We start from the raw sequence: 21,656 nt of genomic DNA, 5'->3' as shown, positions 1-21,656 counted from the left end.
GTTGTGAATTTCTTAAGGAGGCATTGATTGGGTATGGCTTTCCAGAAGCATTTACTAATCTGGTCATGGTATGTGTTACTTCCACAAAATTTTCAATCAAGGTTAATGGGGAATGATATGGATACTTTGAAGGGAAAAGAGGGTTGAGGCAAGGAGATCCAATGTTACCAATGTTATTTGTGATAGTCATGGAGTATTTGTCAAGGATTTTGAAAAAGATGGGGGAACTGCCTGACTTTAAGTTCCATCCAATGTGTAAGAATACTAAGCCGACTCACTTAGTGTTTGGTGATGATTTAATATTATTTTGTAAGGGAGACCTAAAGTCTATTGCGAGGATGATAGAGGCATTAAATCATTTTAGTAATATAACAGGATTGGAAGCTAACATGGACAAATCTAGTATCTTTATAGCATGGGTTGAGAATAACCTAAGAGATCAAATGGTACAGATGATTGGGTTCTCACTTGGTACTTTGCCAATAAGATACCCGGGTTTTCCTCTCCCTCTTCAAAAAAATGGAGCAAGGTGGAGTGTTATCAGCTGGTAGAGAGAATAACTTCCAGAATAACAAGTGCATACTCTAAAATCTTGTCCTACGCAGGAAATCTGGATTCACACTCCACCTGTTGACAGCAGCTGGTATTGGAGGAAGCTTAATTCCATTAAAGCAGCTATGACAAATTGGTACAACAATGGCACCTACTGTTTAACAATAAATGGTGCATATTCTGTCAGTAAAAGCTATATTAGCTTACTAGGAAGCATGGAGAAAATGTTAGAAGCTGATTTAGTATGGAACAACATTATGCTACCTAGACATAGGTTTATAGTATGGTTGGCTAATCAAGAGAAGTTGTTAACAAAAGAGAGGTTGATCCGACTCCATATACCAGTAGATGATGGAATGTGCTGCTTATGTGATGAAAACATGGCTGAAAGCCAGTTACACCTCTTTACTGAGTGTAGTTGGACAGTGAAATTGCAAGATGAACTGAAAATGTGGTCGAGTATCAGAATACAGAGGAAAGGGACAACTCAATGCATGAAATGGATCTAAACCAGACATTGGAAGCAGTTCAAGAAGGAATTAGCAGCAGCAATATGGGGTGCAAAGCTCTACCACAAATGGAAGGCTCAAAATAGGAAAATTTTAGAGGGATAAATGTAAATACTGAGGTTGTGTTTATGCAGATAAAGAAAGAGATTGTAGAGAGGGTAAAACACTTGAAATACTCTATGAAAGCAAGTAGATATAGTTATTTGAGGTAATAGCTATGTAAGTAGTTGAGTGAGTGATGTTTTTCTTTGTTCGAAGCTTTGGAGATCTCTCTGAAGTGCTCATTAGGTGTAAACATTTGGTTGTCAATGGTAATACTTCACTATTTTACCAAAAAAAGTGATAATATAGGATGAAGCGCTTTTAGCTAAGTGTCAAACAATCGAAACCATCGCCAGAGTTTTAGAGATATATTGGATATCGATGAACTATTTGGCGGAAAAGTAATAGTTTGGGAGGTGATTTGTGTCAAGTACGATCAGTAGTTCCAAAATTGACTAAAGCAGAAATTGTAAAAGCTAGCTTGTCAAAATTATATTTATGACCTCAAATGAAAAATATTCAAATGACAAGAAAAATAAAAGTAAGAACAAATCCAACATTCAGTGATTTCTTGCTTCCTGTCGGAAACGAAGAAGAGCATCTAATAAACGATGATTTGGTTCTTCTAAAACACTTGATTATCAACCCCAATACTAATAGTAGTGTATTTAATAAGAAAAATATTTGTGCAAATTACATGATAGAAATTAAAGATCTATCTTAGCTAGCAGAAATGAATATGTTGATCAACTAAATAAAAGGTTGATTGCTAAGTTTTATGGTAAAAATAAAATATTTTTCAGTGTTGACTCAGCAGAAGATGATACCAACAATTACTACTAAGAAGAATATTTAAATATTTTAATACCAAATGATCTTCTACCGTACATATTTGTTATCAAGTTCATTATTTCTTACGTATGTTAGTGTCACTATATATATAATAGACTAAGTTAAAATTGATCTTTCATTGCATAAATGTTGATTTTGAAGAAAAATATGCCCCGTCATGCTACTGAAAATATAGATCCGCTGAATAGCTTATGTAATACTACACATATGGTATATAGAAGTTTTTACAATAACATCATACATGCATAACTTATGATACCGGTCAATGTGCTTCTAAGTATGTGTTTATCACCGAATTCAACTTTCATCTTCCGAAACTAAAGAATATCCTTTCAAATTTGTGTAAAAATAATTTTCAGTATGTTTATGTTTTGTAGTTATAATAAATAAAGCACAAGGACAAACATCCTAAATATTGGACTATATTTACCATAATATATTTTCTTACACGAATAACTATGTGTTGCACTTTCAAGAGAGATATCAATATTGACAATAAGAGTTTTGGTTACGGCAGAGTAACCAAAGCATTATAAGGAAACATATACAAAACAATATCGTCTATAAAGAAGTGTTCCCTAAGATACCATCATATTAGATACCTTTAAACTACAATACATAATTATCAACTTAACATGACTAAAATTGATAATTTATGTAAGTTATGATGATGTCCTTTCATTTAAATTCATGTATTATGCTAATATAACAATATTTTTCGGCATTTAGATGATTGTTGTAGTATTATATATAAATTTTCTCTCATTAATTACTACCTCCGTTCACTTTTACATGTCCACTATTGACTTTCCATATCCCTTAAGAAATAATAAATAAAGTGCATCATTTACCATGATACCCATATTAATTGGTGTATAGTCTTAATGAATTTAGAAAATGATTTGAAATGAGTAATTAATGCTAAGGGCAAAGCAGAAAAAATAAATTATTTTTCTCTCGATATGCGAAAAGTGACAAGTAAAAATGAAAATTTAATTTTAGAATATTTGACAACTAAAAGTAAACGGTGGGAGTAAATTTTATTGTTCATTCATATAAATAAATATTTCAATCACCATGTGTCATTATTAACGTGCAACGCACGTTTATAGATACTAGTAGTTTACAATTTAGTTATGTATGTTTACCGTATAAAGATTTTCTTACACTAGTTTTACATATTATAGAAGATTGTTTTCCATTTTTCAAAGCTTACCCATTAATGTTTCTATAGAGCACCATATGTAGTTGCATTAAATTTTTCCTCACACTAAGAATATTTCGACCTTCTATATATAAAAGATTGTTTTCCATTCTTTTTCCTGCAAGCCCTAATGGGGTCTTACAAGACACGAAACTAAATAGTTGGACCCAATAGGGTTCTAATTTCGAATGATTAAATAAAAAAGAAGTGCATTCGAAAAAAGAAGAAGGAAACTAGGTAAAAAAGAAGTGCCAACTTAAGGTTAATTGAGCTTCTTCGCTAATTAATGATGTTCCTTGTGATATTATTAATTAAGGAGTTTGACTTGCCCATGCGTGAACTACTAGTATTTTACAATATATTTTGACCTTTTATAGAAGATTGTTTTCCATTTTAATATTACCAATTAAAGTTTGTACGCATTAATAAGAATTTGCTTATATATAGTATCAGTAGATTTTGACCTATTAAATTAATTTCCAATTTTATAATGTTACCAATTGATGTTGGTCCGTGCATAGACACTATAAATATCCCCAATACTCTAATAGTTTCGTACCCTCAAACCTAAGGTTTTTTCTTTCTTCTTATTTGCAGTTTCACTTTGAAGAATTCAACTAAATGACAATGAGGAGCATTAATGTTGAACGATGCCTTTTCATGATTTTTTCTTTCTTGCTTGTTTCATTCTCGGGTATATATATCACCTCTCTTCTTTCCCTTCTCCTTTACTTTTTCTTGTTTAATTTATTTTTGTATTATTTGTCAGGAAAGAAAACTGAAGTTGAAAACTCTAAACGTTTATGCATCTACTATATATATTATATACATATACCTCTTCGCTATAACAATCAAGTTTTTTTTGGAATCATTTTTAATATTATGTTACTATAATATATGTTTTCTATAACAACACTTTACTATAGCAGCCAAATAATATTAGAACTAACGATACTGTAATAAAACGGTTTGAGTACGTATATACCCTAGCCTCTAGCATGATCTCTTTTGGTTAACTTTTTATGAATTTTTCCCTTAAAAAAGGATTGACTTGAATGTTTAATGTCAACTTGAATTCCGTCTGTTCAAAGTTCAAACCCCGCCAAAAACTCCATTTGACCAAAAACGAACTTCACTTCACTTCATTACACACAGTTCCTTTCCAAAGCTCTCTTCAATGGCGTCACCCGAATCCGCAAAAAAACTATTCGGCTCCGACCCGTACCCAATGATCAACCTTCTATTACATCTCCATTGCAACGACGATCATCTTTATCAACCAGCAAAAACTCTGTTCAATTACACCAAAAACCATTACCCAACTGCTCTAATTCTCAAACTCTTCGAAATGATTCAACGTAACCCGTTATCGATCACAGGTATTCGCTGTTATAATCTTCTTCGCGATCTTCTGCCTTCTCTTTGGCTCCGTCTTCCTCCATTTACGAGTAAAGACTTAAAATATGGCTTAAACTATCGTTTATGGCTTGAAAAGGATTATGAAACGCTTAAAGCTTGTGTTTCTTGCGTATCAAGTTTAGCCGGTTTGTTATTTCCTAAAAATGAATGGGATAATCTGTTTTACTTCATGTTTCGATACTTGGGTTCGAGTTCTTTGTATAGAAAATTGGGTGCTTTGTTATTATGGAATGATTTGATTCCTATTTGTCCTGAGGTTTTTATGCCTTATATTGATTTCTTGATTGAGGGTTTTAAAGATCTTATGCCTACAGTAACAGAAGATCATCGGTGTGGTGTTGCTGCTGCTAAGACATCTGTAAAATTGGTTTTGTATTTGGGAAACACCGCGAATTATAGCAAGTTTTATGATCTTATGGGGTATGTAATGATGACTTTGTTTATGGCATTAGGTGAGGAAGTTCTTGTGTGTAGTCTTCTTGAGGATTTGATAATTTTGGCCGGGGCTGAGTTTTTTAAGGTTCAGATTGATGTTGTAATAGATTCTATGGTGAAAGTAGTAGAGAATTTGGAGTTAAAAGAGAGGACATGGCAACTTGCTATAGAGTTTGTTTTAACAGTTGCTGAGGATGTTGTTTCTAAGTTGCTTAGTCAGCTAATTGTGATGTTAGTACATATTGAAGATGATCCTAATTGGGGAAATGCAATTGGTCTGATTTTTGAGGGTTGCTCGAAGGTAATACTCTCTTCGTTCCATTTTATGTAGCGCTTTTTCCTTTTTAGCAAGTATGTTCTGAAAAGAATGTTATATTTCTGTATTAGGAAACCCTTTAACTTTCAACTTTCCGTCTTACCCTTAGTAGCATGTTCTTATTGTCGTTGAAATGTTATACTAGCATGTTTAGACTACATAGTCTAAGGGTACTTTTCGGTATGTGTCAAAAGTAAAACACAGTCAAATAAGATCTCCTTAACTTTGAACTTTTCATTTTAACCTTAATGATATTGTTCACATATTGCCGTAGTAAATTTGTTGCATGTTTAGATTATAAGTGCTAAGGGTACTTTGAGTATGTGTCAAAAGTAAAACTACCAACATTAGTTAAGATCCAAAACTGCATTTACTAATGATGTGTCATTTTAGGTCATTTCTGCGCTCATTTCACTGCAAGAAACTCATATCGAGGTAGAAGATCCAATGAGGAGCCTTTTGTTATTATGGAATGATTTGATTCCTATTTGTCCTGAGGTTTTTATGCCTTATATTGATATCTTGATTAAGGGTTTTAAAGATCTTAAGCCTACTGTATTAGAAGATCATCGGTGTGGTGTTGTCGCATATGTAAAATTGGTTTTGTATTTGGGAAACACCGCGAATTATAGCAAGTTTTATGATCTTATGGGGTATGTAATGATGACTTTGTTTATGGCATTAGGTGAGGAAGTTCTTGTGTGTAGTCTTCTTGAGGATTTGATAATTTTGGCCAGGGCGGAAACTGAGTTTTTTAAGGTTCAGATTGATGTTGTAATAGATTCTATGGTGAAAGTAGTAGAGAATTTGGAGTTAAAAGAGAGGACATGGCAACTTGCTATAGAGTTTGTTTTAACAGTTGCTGAGGATGTTGTTTCTAAGTTGCTTAGTCAGCTAATTGTGATGTTAGTACATATTGAAGATGATCCTAATTGGGGAAATGCAATTGGTCTGATTTTTGAGGGTTGCTCGAAGGTAATACTCTCTTCGTTCCATTTTATGTAGCGCTTTTTCCTTTTTAGCAAGTATGTTCTGAAAAGAATGTTATATTTCTGTATTAGGAAACCCTTTAACTTTCAACTTTCCGTCTTAACCGGTAGCATGTTCTTATTGTCGTTGATATGTTATATTAGCATGTTTAGACTACATAGTCTAAGGGTACTTTTCGGTATGTGTCAAAAGTAAAACATAGTCAAATAAGATCTCCTTAACTTTGAACTTTTCATTTTAACCTTAATGACATTGTTCACATATTGCCGTAGTAAATTTGTTGCATGTTTAGATTATAAGTGCTAAGGGTACTTTGAGTATGTGTCAAAAGTAAAACTACCAACATTAGTTAAGATCCAAAACTGCATTTACTAATGATGTGTCATTTTAGGTCATTTCTGCGCTCATTTCACTGCAAGAAACTCATATCGAGCTAGAAGATCCAATGAGGAGCCTTTTGTTGTTATGGAATGATTTGATTCCTATTTGTCCTGAGGTTTTTATGCCTTATATTGATATCTTGATTGAGGGTTTTAAAGATCTTAAGCCTACTATATTAGAAGATCATCGGTGTGGTGTTGTTGCTGCTAAGGCATCTGTAAAATTGGTTTTGTATTTGGGAAACACCGCGAATTATAGCAAGTTTTATGATCTTATGGGGTATGTAATGATGACTTTGTTTATGGCACTAGGTGAGGAAGTTCTTGTGTGTAGTCTTCTTGAGGATTTGATAATTTTGGCTGGGGCGGAAACTGAGTTTTTTAAGGTTCAGATTGATGTTGTAATAGATTCTATGGTGAAAGTAGTAGAGAACTTGGAGTTAAAAGAGAGGACATGGCAACTTGCTATAGAGTTTGTTTTAATAGTTGCCGAGGATGTTGTTTCTAAGTTGCTTAGTCAGCTAATTGTGATGTTAGTACATATTGAAGATGATCCTAATTGGGGAAATGCAGTTAGTGATGATGAAAATGCAGGGGAGTTGAGTATGTGTAGTTATGCTATGGAAAGTTTGGGTAGGTTAGCAATTGCATTGGGAGGAAATGTGATTTTGCCTAGTTGCCTTGAGTATTTGTTCAGCTTCTTGTATGATGAAAATTGGAGAATTCGCCATGCTGCTGTTACTGCAATTGGTCTGATTTCTGAGGGTTGCTCGAAGGTAATACTCTCTTCATTCCATTTTATGTAGCGCTTTTTCCTTTTTAGTAAGTATGTTCTTAAAAGAATGTTATATTCTGTATTAGGAAACTGTTTAACTTTCAACTTTCCGTCTTACCCTTAGTAGCATGTTCTTATTGCCGTTGAAATGTTATACTAGCATGTTTAGACTACAAGGTCTAAGGGTACTACTGTCAAATAAGATCTCCTTGACTTTGAACTTTTCATTTTAACCTTATTGACATTGTTCATATAGCCATATAAATTTGTAGCATGTTTGGATTACAAGTGCTAAGGGTACTTTTGGTATGTGTCAGAAGTAAAACACAGTCAAATAAGATCTCTTTTAACTTTGAACTTTCCATTTTATCCTTAATGACATGTTCATATAACCATAGAAATGTTGTAGCACGTTTAGAATACAAATTCTTAGGATACTTTTGGTATGTGTCCAAAGTAAAACACCGTTAGATAAGATAAAACTGAGGGAGTAGTTCAACTTTATTCTTTAGAAGGCTATTGGAGAAGTGAAATATGGGCTTAACTAGTTTTTGTGTGTGATTTCTGGTGTGGAAATTCCAGGCATTGTTGCAGGAGATGGGGCAGCTTGTAGAGACTGTTGTGATGCTAATCCATGACACGTATCCCCGAGTGCGCTGGGCATCAATTCATTCAATTGGTCAGCTTTCAAAGTATCTGAGCCCACATTTTCAAGAGCACTATCATCAACAGATCCTCCCTGCTTTGCTAGAAGTTTTAGATGATTTTGACAATCCGAGGTTGCAGGTACTTCACATCTTCTTCTCTGTATCCTTTTTTAGCTACCACGTTTTAAGGTTGGCCTAATTTTACAGATAGTATAATTTACATTCAGGTTTTGAACACTGTGAACTCCTAACTTTTCACACTTGTCCATTGAAAATACATATCATTGCATACTAATGCTATCTCATTTATATATAGATACGTGCAACTTCAGGAATACTGTTGTTCACTCGCAATTGCAGTTCAGATGTCTTGAAACCTTACCTGCAGAGAATAGTGAGTAAATTAGTTGTGTTTCTACAGGTATGTCATTTATTCCAAATCTATGAGATATATAGAGTTTAGTCTGTAAGAGTAATGACATAAGTTTTTAACAGTCATATCTCTGATATGATTTGGACTAACAAGTGACTTGCTGAATTCCAGAGAGGAATGACGACGATGAAGGAAGCGGCTCTGGTAACTTTAGCTTCTTTAGCTAATTCATCACAGGTACTTTTGTTATCAAGGGTCCAACTGTTGTTTTCTTTCAATGTTCCGGTTTTCTAAACCTCGTTTGCCTGGGATATTGTAGGAAGACTCTGCGTACATATATGATTCAATAATGCCATATCTGAAAGTTATCTTGGTAACTACTAATAAAGATACAAGTCGCATGCTCCTTACCAAATCATTGGAATGTATTACCATGACGGCAATGGCTGTTGGGAATCTAGCAATCCTTGATTATGTTGAGAAGGTGAATACAGTTTATATCTTTCTATTCCCTTGTTGCAGGCATTATATAAATGTTGACTGTGTTTCCTGGAACTAACAAATAAATCAATGCTGTGAACATTTAAGATTTAAAGTTAGAATCACATAGCAGTAAAGCAACATTTAAACCATTAAAATCAGGGCAAATGAAGTCATATTTGACTAGAAAATGCGGGAAGTACTAATAAGAATTTGAATTTACAAATGGAATAGGTGTACCCTGTTGTAAACTCGAGCATGGACCATCTTCATTCCTACAGCAAATCTTGTAGATATAGTTCTTATAGAGAAACCTGGAAAAAAAAAAATACATTTATACCAATGATGTGTCATTTTAGGTCACTTCTGCGCTCACTTCACAGCAAGAAACTCACATGGAGGTAGAAGATCCAATGAGGAGCCTTTTGTTACAAGTATGTTGAAACACTTAGAATTTTGCTTTTCTGTTTTTGGCTAATTTATACCAGAGAAAATTATTGTTTTTTCCACTTGATTATGTTGCAGGCATGGGGTAGACTATGCAAATGCTTGGGGGCAGATTTCAACCAATTAGACATAGCTTTCCATGGCAGATAACAAGCAGTAAGTTACATATATTTTAATTTTCAATTATCCTTTGTTTGTACTAAACAAGAAACAAACTGAAACTGAATAATTTCTCCAAAATAACAAGCACTCACTCTGTCTAAACAGTTTCTTAAAACAGAAAAAAAGAGCACCCTTTTCTTCCTTGTACCAAATGAACATGGATTGGATGATCGCAAACAAATAAAGGCATGAAATTGATTGAAAAAAAAGAAAATAGAAATAAAGCTTTTCAATTTGAGAAACTGAATTGAGAGATTAATATACCTGGAATTGGAGAAGAGAAAAAACTGAATGATAAAAAATTGAAGTTGGTAATATTAAGGAAGAAATATGTGGAGTTAATGTTTTTTTCTTGGCGTTTGTTATTATTTTGGACCTTAAAAATAAACGAATTTAACCGACTTTAGGAAGAGAGTGGCGTCACTGCTTACTACTTGGTCTTCCCCCGGTATTGAATCATCAATTCAATTATACATGTCAAATAAAGTAGTACATTCACAATTCTATTTAGCTCAACTACATAAATTTGACCCAAAAGTAATAAAATTGGGGCAAGTGCACGGATACTCATTCTTCTTATGAATGTTGTTTAGAGATTAGCAACTACTTATTTGTCCTGAAATTTTAAACTAAATATCTTAACTTCAAGACAATCCTGAAAAATTGAAATTCAGGACGCACTGGCTAATTCCTAAATATCATGCTTATAAAGTGGCTATCTGGTGTCATTTCTATATAAAATTGCAACTACAACTTATTTGGCTCGACCTGTAGATCCATTAACGTTAAGTGAGGAGTTGAGCCTGAACTGTCGAATCAAAGTCACTTTTGGAACAAATATTTCCTACAGCTAAAATGTGTACAATCCAGCAGGATCGTGCACCGCAAACCCGAGTGGTAAGTCCATGATTCGAAAGAGAATAAAATTGACAATGCTAATGTCTACATAATGAGAAAATTTGAGGTCTCAATTGGAAATTATTCTAAATATGCTTAGAATTTAACCATGAGTGCAACAACTTTTGCTTAAATTTACAAGAAGGTAACACGTATCTTGTGTGTGTGTATATTCATTTGCAATATATAGAACCACAGGACCGGGTATGCAAATGGATTTATTTGTAGAAATAACACCATGTAGCTACTCTAAAGGGCTGCTATTTAAGAATTAGCCATTGCGTCCTGAATTTTAGTTTTTGAGTTTAAATTTTCGGGACAAAAATTCCTTGAATTGTCCTTTTTAGTTTAGAATTTTAGGACAAAATAAGTATGGCTAATGTCTAAATAGCATCTTTGAAAATAGCTATATGTGCACTTGCCCCAATGGATTTAACAATTAACTGGATTAGCAGCCCATATTAACTATAAACTTATAATAAACCTAATCTTATTTTATTACACTTATTAGCCATCCGGTAATTTTACTTCAGGTTTATAGCCACCTCCCTAATATGTCAGTTTTCTCCTTTTCTTTCCCAAGATTTCTTTTTTTTTTTTTTGTAAAAAAAAAAAACAAAACAAAAAACTTTAGACCTAACCATTCATCTCTCCCTCTCTCACTGTTTCATAGCGGACAAGCTGGATTTCTGAGCTTCAATGGCTACAATGGCCGGCGACCAACCATCTTTTCCGGCTGGTCAGCCCTCCCCCAGCGTCGCACAACAACATACAACAACTAACTCCAACCCAGCTCCTCTAGATTACTTTAAGATTTTGAAACCCAGCTCAATCAATCCTCCTGCGATGACTGCTGCCCAAGCTTCAGTGCAGCCCATTACGATGCGACGAGCTACGTTCTTGAATGGCCAACCAATTGTAAGATTCACAGAAGCAGAAGTGCAGAGGATGAATGTCATCGAAGGTCTCCAATATGCAGTGGATGGAAAACTATCTTATGGATCTCCGGAGATTCATGAACTTCGTCGAATTATTCCAACCCAATGTGGTATCAAAGGTGAGTGCAATATCGGCTTTCTTAGAGATCGCCATGTGTTAATTAGATTAACTCTATGGCAAGACTTCCTCCATTTCATATCGAAGAGTACGTACTACATCAAATCCAAAGATGGGTACGAATACCAATTGCATACTCTTATCTAAGATGTAAAATTTAAGGCGGGTGAAGAAACTCTGATGGCGATAGCGTGGATTTCTTTTCCTGGACTGCTGCCTATCTTTTTTTTAAAGAAAACTCTGTTTTCTTTGGCTACAACTGTGGGAAGGCCATTGTGTCTTGGCGCGGCAACGATAAACAAAACTAGGCCGAGTTGCGCGAGAGTAAAAGTTCTTGTCGATTTGTTGGCCGAACTACCTAAAAAGGTGCGTTTGGATATTGATGATGAAGTTTCTGGTGGTGTTCGAACAGAATGGGTTAAAATTCAGTATGACATGCTACCAAAATATTGTAAGGAGTGTAAACTACAAGGACATGATGAAATTGAATGTTGGCATTTACACCCCGAGCTTATTGAGAATCGAAGCAACCATAAAAGGAATGATCTTGCTGTTTCGAACAACTGGAATGTTGCTGCTGAAGAACAAGGAAAAAACAAAAATCACACTGCTCCTTTAATGATTCTCACCAGTGGAAAAGTAGTCGGGAACGTAAGAGAACAGTGGAAGGAAGTCCGAGATAATCGGGGGACCAACAAAAATAACCAAACTCAGGTACAAGGGCAAACTGACAATGCAATCGTGCCAGTGAATGCCTGTGTATAGAAGGTGCATGCTACAAATAAAATTGCACTAGTGGAGGTCGAAGAAGATCAGACAAACAAGGTTCAAACAATGAATAAATTTGCAGTATTAGAGGTGGAACAAAGTGATATAAACGAGAACAACCAACTAGTTTTGGTGGGGGGAAAATCTGCCCAAAAAAGCATAGATATTCAACTAGAAAAGGAGCCTACTGCTCAATGGGTAAATAGGACCTTTGCAGGTGGTACCTTAGTGGCTACTAATCGATTTTGTCAGGAAATACCATCACAAAATACTGATACAACTAATTCAATCGAAGAACCTATGGAAAAAGAGAGGCTGGAGCTAAGTGGAGGGAAATTATGGACTGATCAAATAGAAGAGGATTCTGAGGAAGGTGAAATATCATATGCAATGGAAGCAGATGATGAATCTACTGATGAGGAGGTGGAGGAAGCAGAACAAAATGTTAATGGGAAGGCTAAGGAGTCTACTGGCACAAAAGCAAATCAGAGTGGTGAAGATACCATCATGTTGCAGAATCCTTTGCATTTTCCTAATTATAACCTTAAGACTGGAATGAAGGACCTAATACAAGAGGCAAACAAGGACCGGAGCACTAACAATTCACTTTTGAAAATTGCTGATGCAGTGGAACAAGATGCAGCAATTCCTATAGCTGGAGAATAGAATGGTAGTGCAATTGATTCTGGAGTAAGAAGTGATAATAAAGGAAATTCATCTGTGCAAGTTACAGTTCAACAATGTGAGACCAATCCCAAGGAGCACACCAGTGGAATTAAAATCAATAAGGAAATGCAGAACACTGAACAGCTACAAGAAAATTTTAGACCCTCAGGTGATGAACACGATGTTGTCTTGTTAAAACAAAATGCTGCTACACCTGAGGACTTTCATGTTGTAAGTCGGGGAAAAAAATAGTCAGCAAAAGGTAGAGTAAACATGCATGCAAAGGAAGTTTCACTCGACAAAATGAATACAATGGTGCTCTCCAAACATACAAAGAATCAGATTGTTGTGCAATACGAGGACCACACTGTATGTGATAGCAACAGGGAAAATAAAAGAAAAGATCTAGATGAGGAGTCAACTGCACAAAACTTTATGAATGTAGCTAAATAAGGTGATTTATAACCAAGGCTAATTGACAAGGGGAAATCTACTGGAAAGGGTAGGAAGAAGTAGCAGAAAGATAGCACAAATATGCAGCAAACTGGTGTTCAAACACGACGGATGTTGTCTAAATCCAATTTCTTGCCATGAATGCACTCATCTGGAACGTAAGATCAGTAAACACAAAGAAGGCATTTCAAAGGACAATCACAATGCATGGACAACATCACTTTGAATTTATTGGATTAATGGAGCCAATGCTGCATGCTAGGAAGCTGGACAAATATAGGAGGAAAATTGGATTCGCACAAGCATTTGGTAAAATTACCAACAAGATCTGGGCGTTTGTCGATGAGGTATATGACGTTGTGATATTGATGGATATGGAGCAGTAGTTAACTTTGAAGTTACATCATGTTCACACACAAAAAGCTTTTATCCTTATATTGTTAGCCCAGATACATCTCAGGCCCAATTGTCACAGGCCTACTCGGATAAGGGAAAGAATAAGGCCCTTTTATAACTCTTAGCCACATTTGTTATAGTTTAAAAATATGTAACTATTTTCACAATTATTTTTTCTTTTAATACCTGTATCTACAGAATAAGAAAATCAGTTTTGGTCAATTGAATTTGACTGATTCACTGGCATCTCTCTTCTTCACTCAACCCTTCTAAGGTTTTCTTCCACCATTTTTGCCATAGCTAACAAGCTTTCGACCTAACATGGTATCTGAACAGGAATATAGATTCCTCTCGTCACAAGCTTTCTTCCGATGGTAACCCTATTTTAAATCGTCAGGGATTGAATTTGATCGACGACGTTCAGAATACGTTCGTGAAATTTGGGGCTTCCTTCAATCTCCGTGTATATTCAACTTTTATTGCTTTAATCATCAATGATTTTCAACTTACTCGGTAGTTTCTGCTGGATTTCTCTACCTAGGGTTCATGACTGAACAAGACCTCACTTCTTCGGGTTTTCAGAAAAATGACGGTATCGTGGTCATCCCTAATCACAAACTTTGTTATTCCTTTGTTGTTGATGTTCATTGCATGTACTTGATTTGGATTTATCTCTGATTACTTTAACATACTACTGCAGTTTCTTAGTGTTAGCTTTAGTCACTGCTGAAAATGGGTATTGTAATAGATGATGTTAACTCTCCTTCACCTTCCAACGGCTTTGCTTCGTTTTCCTTGGATCCTTCAAATCCCTTCTATATTCATCCCTCGGATAATCCCGGAAGTCAACTGGTATCTGTACCATTAAGTGGTTGTGGGTTTGTGTTATGGCGTAACAGTATGCTCACTTCCCTCTCTGCAAAGAACAAACTCGGTCTATTAGATGGAATAGTCAACTAACCCACTTATGACTCTCCTTATTATCCATATTGGGAAAGGTGCAATGATATGGTTAAAGCCTGGATAACTAGTTCAGTATCTAGAGAAATAGCTGTTAGTGTGATGTGTTTTAAAACTGCTAAGGAAGTCTGGAAAGATATAAATGAAAGGTTTGGTCAGTCAAATGGGTCTAAATACATCCAGATATAGAGGGAGATCAACTCTACTACTCAAGGCTCTTCTGATATAGCTTCTTACTTCACCAAAATGAAGAGTTTGTGGGATAAGCTGAATTCATCATATGTAGGTCCTACTTGTTCATGTGGTGCATTATCTAAGTTCATAGAGGATCAACAGTTATTTCAATTTCTCAATGGTCTCAATGAGTCTTACACAACTGTTAAGAGTGCCATTATGTTAATGAATCCTCTTCCACCAATCAACAAAGCTTATAGTCTTCTACAGCAAGATGAGAGTCAAAGAGAAGCTCACTCTGCTACTCCTAACTTCTCTGGTGATGCCACCTCTTTCTTGATATCCCCTGGTACTCCTACTACAAATAGGAACTTCAGTCAAAAGGTGAATTTTGAGGCCATGAAAACTGCTCCAAATGTCTCTTGCAAGTACTGCAAGAAGCCTGGCCACACTGTAGACAAGTGCTACAGACTTCATGGGTTCCCTACTGATTTCAAATTCACCAATAATAAGAAGTATGCTTCTTGTGTCCAGACTGAAAGTCCACCCACCACTGCTGTCACTTCCACTTCTCAACATGCTGATTCTTCAGCCCATGGGTTCACCAAGGAGCAGTATCAACACCTGTTGACCTTCTTCCAACAAGCTCAGATGTCTAATACTTCCACCTCTGATGCCTCCACTGTGAATCAATCTGCTTTTGCACACTTTGTAGGTTTGTTCAGTAAGTATATTGTAGATTCTGAGGCTCCTCATGTGTGTGCATCCTCTCAATTAGGTGTCACTCCTTTTCTTGTAACCCTACCTAATGGATATAAAGCTAAAGTTATATCAACTGGATCTTTGTATCTTAGACATGATATAATTTTACTTCATGTTCTTCTTGTGCCATCCTTTCACTTCAATTTAATATCAGTTCATCAGCTTATCTGTCAGCTAGATTGTTCAGTACTTTTTACCAAAATAATTTATTTTTTACAGGGACCTTCTCTGAAGAGGCCACTGGAAATTGGTAAAGCTGTAGGCAGGCTGTACTATCTCCATCCAGATGCTGACCTCTTTCCTGTTTCATCTGGTTCTATGAATGTTTCTTCTTCTAGTAGTTTACCTAATTCAGTTTTGCTTGTATATGATAAGTCCAACCATGTTGTCACACAAGTTAATGGTACTCATACTTGTAATCAGTCACATTGCCTTAATAAATTGGACTTGTTTTGGCATCAAAGATTAGGACACATGCCTTATCATAGAATGAAAATTATTCCTTTCTTGTCTGATAAAGTATCTTCCAAGCAAAATTTTGTGTGTCCTGTTTGTCCACTAGCAAGACAACAGAGATTACCTTTTCCTGAAAGTGTTATACACTCTTCTGTCCCTTCTCAATTAGTACATATTGACATCTGGGGTCCATATAACACTAGAACTTATAGTGGATTCAGATATTTTCTAACTTTGGTTGATGATTATACTAGAGCCACATGGACTCACCTTCTTTCTTGCAAGAGCAATGCTCTTTCTGTCCTTAAATCTTTTACTGTCATGGTCAAAGTTCATTTTAAATCATTTGTTCAAACTTTTTAGGTATGACAATGCCTTTGAACTTGGTGGCAGTTCTGAAGCCACCAAGTTCTTCTCAAGCCAAGGCATTCTCCATCAGACCACTATTCCCCACACCCCTCAGCAAAATGGGGTGGTTGAAAGGAAACACAAACACTTATTGGAAGTATCCAGGGCTCTTCTTTTTCAGTCTAACCTTCCCCTTAAATATTGGGGTGACTGTGTACTAACTGCCACTTACCTCATCAATAGACTTCCTTCTGTTATTCTGAAGAGTCTTTCCCCTTATGAGAAACTCCATGGCTCCCTCCACTTTATGATCACCTGAAATCCTTTGGATGTTTATGTTTTACTACTTCACCTAAGTTTGGCAGAGATAAATTCCAGGCAAGAGCTATTCCTTCTATATTCTTGGGGTACCCCTTTGGCAAAAAGGGTTACAAACTTCTTAACCTCACTACTCATTCCATTTTCTTTTCTAGGGATGTAGTTTTTCATGAACATATATTTTCCTATAAATCTGATCATCCTTCTACCTTTCCCTCTTTTTCTATATCAGATTTTATAGATCCTACACCCTCCTTCCCTTCATCTTCTCCTACTCCTGCCGTTTCCACATCCCAAGACTCTCCTGTTCCATTAGCTTCTTCTCCTTCCCCTCCTTCTGCCTCCCTTCCTGTCATCCCCTCTCCTCTACCTTTGAGAAAATCCACCAGAACAGTCCAACAACCTTCCTATCTCAAAGACTATGTATGTTTTTGTATCTTCCCCTAATTCTCTTCCTACCTCTTCCAAGGTACCTTCTATTGACATACACATGCATGAGCCCCAGTTCTACCAGCAGGCTGCCTCACAACCTGCTTGGCAAGAGGCCATGCTAAAGGAATTCCAAGCCCTTGAGGCAAACCAGGCTTGGGATATTGTCTCTTTACCCCCTCACAAGAAAGTTATTCCTTGTAAGTGGGTTTACAAAATCAAACAAAGGGCTGATGGTTCTATTGAGATATATAAGGCCCGGTTGGTCATTAGGGGTGACACTCAAAAGGAGGGCATTTATTTTACTGAAACTTTTTCCCCTGTTGTCAAGTTGATCACCATCAAGTGCTTACTCACTTTGGCTGCTAAGTGGGGCTGGATTGTTTTTCAACTTGATGTGAGCAATGCCTTACTTCATGCGGATCTCCATGAAGAGGTTTATATGAAGGTCCCACCTGGTCTTGATGTGTCTGCTCCCTCTTCTTCTCCTCCCCTGGTTTGCAGACTCAAGAAGTCCCTCTATGGTCTTAGTCAAGCTTCTAGACAATGGTTCTCATTACTGTCTGAAGCCTTGCAATCCAGAGGCTATATTTCCAGAATGAATGATTATTCTTTATTCACCAAGGTCTCATCTGATTCTCTCTTTGTCTTGGATGTCTATGTTGATGACATATTGCTAGCTGGTAATGATGTTGTTGAGATGAACTCTTTAAAGTCCTTCTTGGATGCTCAATTCAAAATCAAAGACTTGGGCTCAGTTCACTATTTTCTGGGGTTGGAAATATCTCTTCTTCCTCAAGGTTATGTGATGAGCCAATACAAGTACACTTCTGACCTCTTGTCTGAATTTAATTGTTAAGATTTCTCTCCTGTTATGACCCCTTTGGATCCTTCTGTGAAGCTGGTGTTAGACATGGATGAGCCTGTTTCTGATCCTAGCTTGTATAGGAGATTGATTGGGAAGCTTAATTTCTTGCAACATACTAGGCCTGATATCTCTTTCTCAGTTCAACATTTAAGTCAGTTTCTGCAAAAGCCTCAAATACCCCACATGTTGGTAGCCTTGCATGTTCTCAGGTATTTACTTAATGACCCAGCTCAAGGGGTGCTCCTCTCCAGTTCATCTGATTTGTCTCTTATAGCATATTCTGACTCTGATTGGGCTGCATGTGCCATTTCTCGCAAATCTGTCACTGGCTATTATATTACTCTCGGTGGCAGCCCAATTTCTTGGAAAAGAAAGAAGCAACCCACTATCTCCTTGTCGTCAGCTGAAGTTGAATACAGAGCACTTTGTAAAGCTTCAGCTGAGGTTTCCTGGTTGCTTCGACTACTACATGATTTTGGTTTGTCCATTTCCAGCCCAGTTCTAATCTATTGTGACAACCAGGCAGCTCTTCATATTGCCAAAAACCTAGTTTTTCACGAGCGCAGCAAACATATTGAAATTGATTGTCATTATGTGCGCACTTGCTTGCAGACTGGTCTGATTTCTTTGCACTTTATTTCCAGCTCCAACCAGTTGGCAGACATCTTGACCAAAGCTCTTCCTGGTCAAGTTCATCATGGTTTACTTTGTAAGCTTGGTGTATTCTCACCCTCAAGCTTGAGGGGGGTGTTAGCCCAGATGCATCTCAGGCCCAATTGTCACAGGCCCACTCGGATAAGGGAAAGAAGAAGGCCCTTTTATAACTCTTAGCCATATTTGTTATAGTTTAAAAATATGTAACTATTTTCACAGTTATTTTTTCTTTTAATACATGTATCTACAGAATAAGAAAATCAGTTTTGGTCAATTGAATTTTGACCGACTCACTGGCATCTCTCTTCTTCTCTCAACCCTTCTAGGGTTTTCTTCTGCCATTTTTGCCATAGCTAACAAGCTTTCAACCTAACATACATTGGTTTATGCAAAATGTGATGCGATAGAAAGGATTGAACTATGGGACTCGATGTATGCACTTGCAAATGATTTGTCGTTACCATGGATGGTTGGAGGAGACTTTAATGTTATATGGGATGAAGAGGAGAAATTTGGAGGATTGCCAGTCCACATGAATGAAGTCCTTGACTTTAGACACTGTGTAAATACATGTAACCTATGCGATATAGGGTTCAAGGAAAGTATCTACACATGGTGGAATGGACGAGCGGAAGGGGACTGCATTTTCAAGCATCTGGACAAACGTTTAACGAATGTTGAATTCCAACTAACATTTCCAGGATTGGAGATTACCCACCTCCCAAAAATTGGCTCTAACCATAGCCCCATTATTATTGGCAGCTTCTACTAACACTGTCCCAGTCAAGAAAGTTTTTAAATTCCTAAATTTTTGGACAAAACATGAATCTTTCACTCATGTGGTCAAGAAAAACTGGACTGCTAACTTCAGCGCAAGTCCATTCTATCTTTTTCAGTACAAAATGAAGAAGTTAAAGAAAGCTCTATCAACTTGGAGTAAGGCAACATATGGGGACATTTTTCAAAAGATTGCAAGCCTTGAAGAAGTCGTCATTATTCATGAAGCTCAATTTGAAATAAGCCCAACTCAACAGAATCGACAAAGGCTTCAAAAGGTTGAAGCAGAACTGATAAGATATTTGGCTTTAGAAGAGGAGTTTTGGAAACAAAAGGCAGGTATGGCTTGGTTCAAAGACGGGGATAGAAATACTAAATTTTTCCACGCTCAAGTGAATCACATGAGGAGACGATTACAATTAAAAAGGATTCAAAATGATGTAGGTGATTGGATCGAAAATATTCTAGAAATTGCAGAAAAAGTTGTCAAATATTTCAGTAACCAATTTCATGAAGGCAGTGTCCCTAATACTTTCGGAATTATTGACAATGTACCTCACATGGTTAGTAATGAACAGAACATGGTCTTACTAACAACACCAATGAGAGAAGAAGTGAAACATGCTGGTTTTGGATTAAACAGTGAGAATGCAGGAGGTCCGGATGGCTTCATTGGGTGTTTCTTTCATACATGCTGGGATACAATTGGTGAAGATGCCTTTCATATGTTTAATGCAATCTTTTGTGGCCATGAACTACCAAGATTTGTGACACACACGAATTTGGTGCTCTTACTAAAAAATAAGGAGGTTAACACATTTTCAGATAAGCGACCAATCAGCCTGAGTAATTTTGTTAACAAAATATTCTCAAGAGTTATCCATGAAAGGTTAGTCGGGATTCTTCCTAATCTTATCTCTGACGAGCAATCGGGTTTTGTTAAGGGAAGAAGCATAATTGAGAATGTGTTACTAACTCAGGAGATCATTACTGATATTAGACTGAGAATTAAAGCAGGACCAAATGTGGTCATTGAATTAGACATGACGAAAGCCTATGATCGATTATCTTGGTTATTTTTGACAAAGGTCTTGAGGAAAATAGGTTTTGATGAAACGTTCATAGCTCTGAGTTTTGTTATAATCTCTAATAATCGGTACTCCGTATTGCTAAATGGACAACCATATGGTTTTTTTAAATCGACAAGGGGAGTAAAGCAAGGAGATCCGCTATCGCCTACTTTATTCATCTTAGCGGCAGAAGCAATGTCGAGAGGGTTGAATGCATTACATCATAATCTATACTTTTGTGGATTTGAAATGCCCAAATGGAGCCCAAAAATAAATCACCTTGCATACGCAGATGATACCATAATATTATCCTCCTCATGTGCGATATCTTTACAATTGATTATGGATGTATTGGCTGCCTATGAAGCTGCATCAGGACAAGTTATTAATAAAGAGAAATTGACTGTATACTTGCACCACTCCACTCCTGCTGAAGTGGTAAAACAAAGTTCAGAGGATCACAGGCATAACACGACAAGATTTCCCTTTCACATATCTTGGCTGCCCAGTTTTTTACATGAGGAGGAAAATAGATTATTATGAAGGGTTCATCACCAAGACAATGAACAAAATGCAATCTTCGAAAGGAAAGTTGTTATCCATTGGTGGTAGGGCTACATTGATATCACATGTTCTACAAACCATGCCAATCCATCTCTTATCGGCAGTTAATCCACCGGCTAGTGTCATCAATAAATTGCATAAGATGTTTGCGCAAGTGTTTTGGAGTAATACAGTCGGAAGTAGAAGCAGGCACTAGGCATCATGGGACACCTTGTGTCTTCCATGTGAAGAATGTGGAGTGGGATTTAGATCTCTTCATGATACGGCCAAAGCTCTTTTCTGCAAATTATGGTGGAAGTTCAGAACGATGCCTAGTTTGTGGAGCTCATTCATGAGCCAAAAATACTGCAAAAAGCTTAACCCTGTAATTGTTCCTTGGAGAGAAGGATCTCATGTATGGAGGAGGATGCTAGAATGTCGAGACACTTCTGAACACCAAATAGGATGACACACAAAA

General features: G+C 36.5%; 2 protein-coding genes across 2 annotated transcripts; both read left to right on the top strand.

Moving 5' to 3' along the window:
* Positions 1–4,295: 4,295 nt before the first annotated feature.
* On the top strand, positions 4,296–8,584 carry LOC138893206 (uncharacterized). The gene is made up of 5 exons (XM_070176982.1): positions 4,296–5,314; positions 5,723–6,304; positions 6,711–7,475; positions 8,057–8,260; positions 8,438–8,584. Exons 1-5 carry the CDS (start codon positions 4,337–4,339, stop codon positions 8,582–8,584), a joined length of 2,676 nt encoding a protein of 891 aa, XP_070033083.1. The 5' UTR covers positions 4,296–4,336.
* Positions 8,585–8,643: 59 nt separating this feature from the next.
* LOC138893205 (importin subunit beta-3-like) lies at positions 8,644–9,571 on the top strand. Its single transcript, XM_070176981.1, has 4 exons — positions 8,644–8,698; positions 8,814–8,978; positions 9,334–9,408; positions 9,500–9,571. Exons 1-4 carry the CDS (start codon positions 8,672–8,674, stop codon positions 9,569–9,571), a joined length of 339 nt encoding a protein of 112 aa, XP_070033082.1. The 5' UTR covers positions 8,644–8,671.
* The last annotated feature ends 12,085 nt before the right edge of the window (positions 9,572–21,656 follow it).

The sequence above is a fragment of the Nicotiana tomentosiformis genome, chromosome 5 (assembly GCF_000390325.3).
Source record: "Nicotiana tomentosiformis chromosome 5, ASM39032v3, whole genome shotgun sequence".
NCBI classification, from domain to species: Eukaryota; Viridiplantae; Streptophyta; class Magnoliopsida; order Solanales; family Solanaceae; genus Nicotiana; species Nicotiana tomentosiformis.
This window is presented reverse-complemented; position numbering and strand designations above follow the sequence as displayed.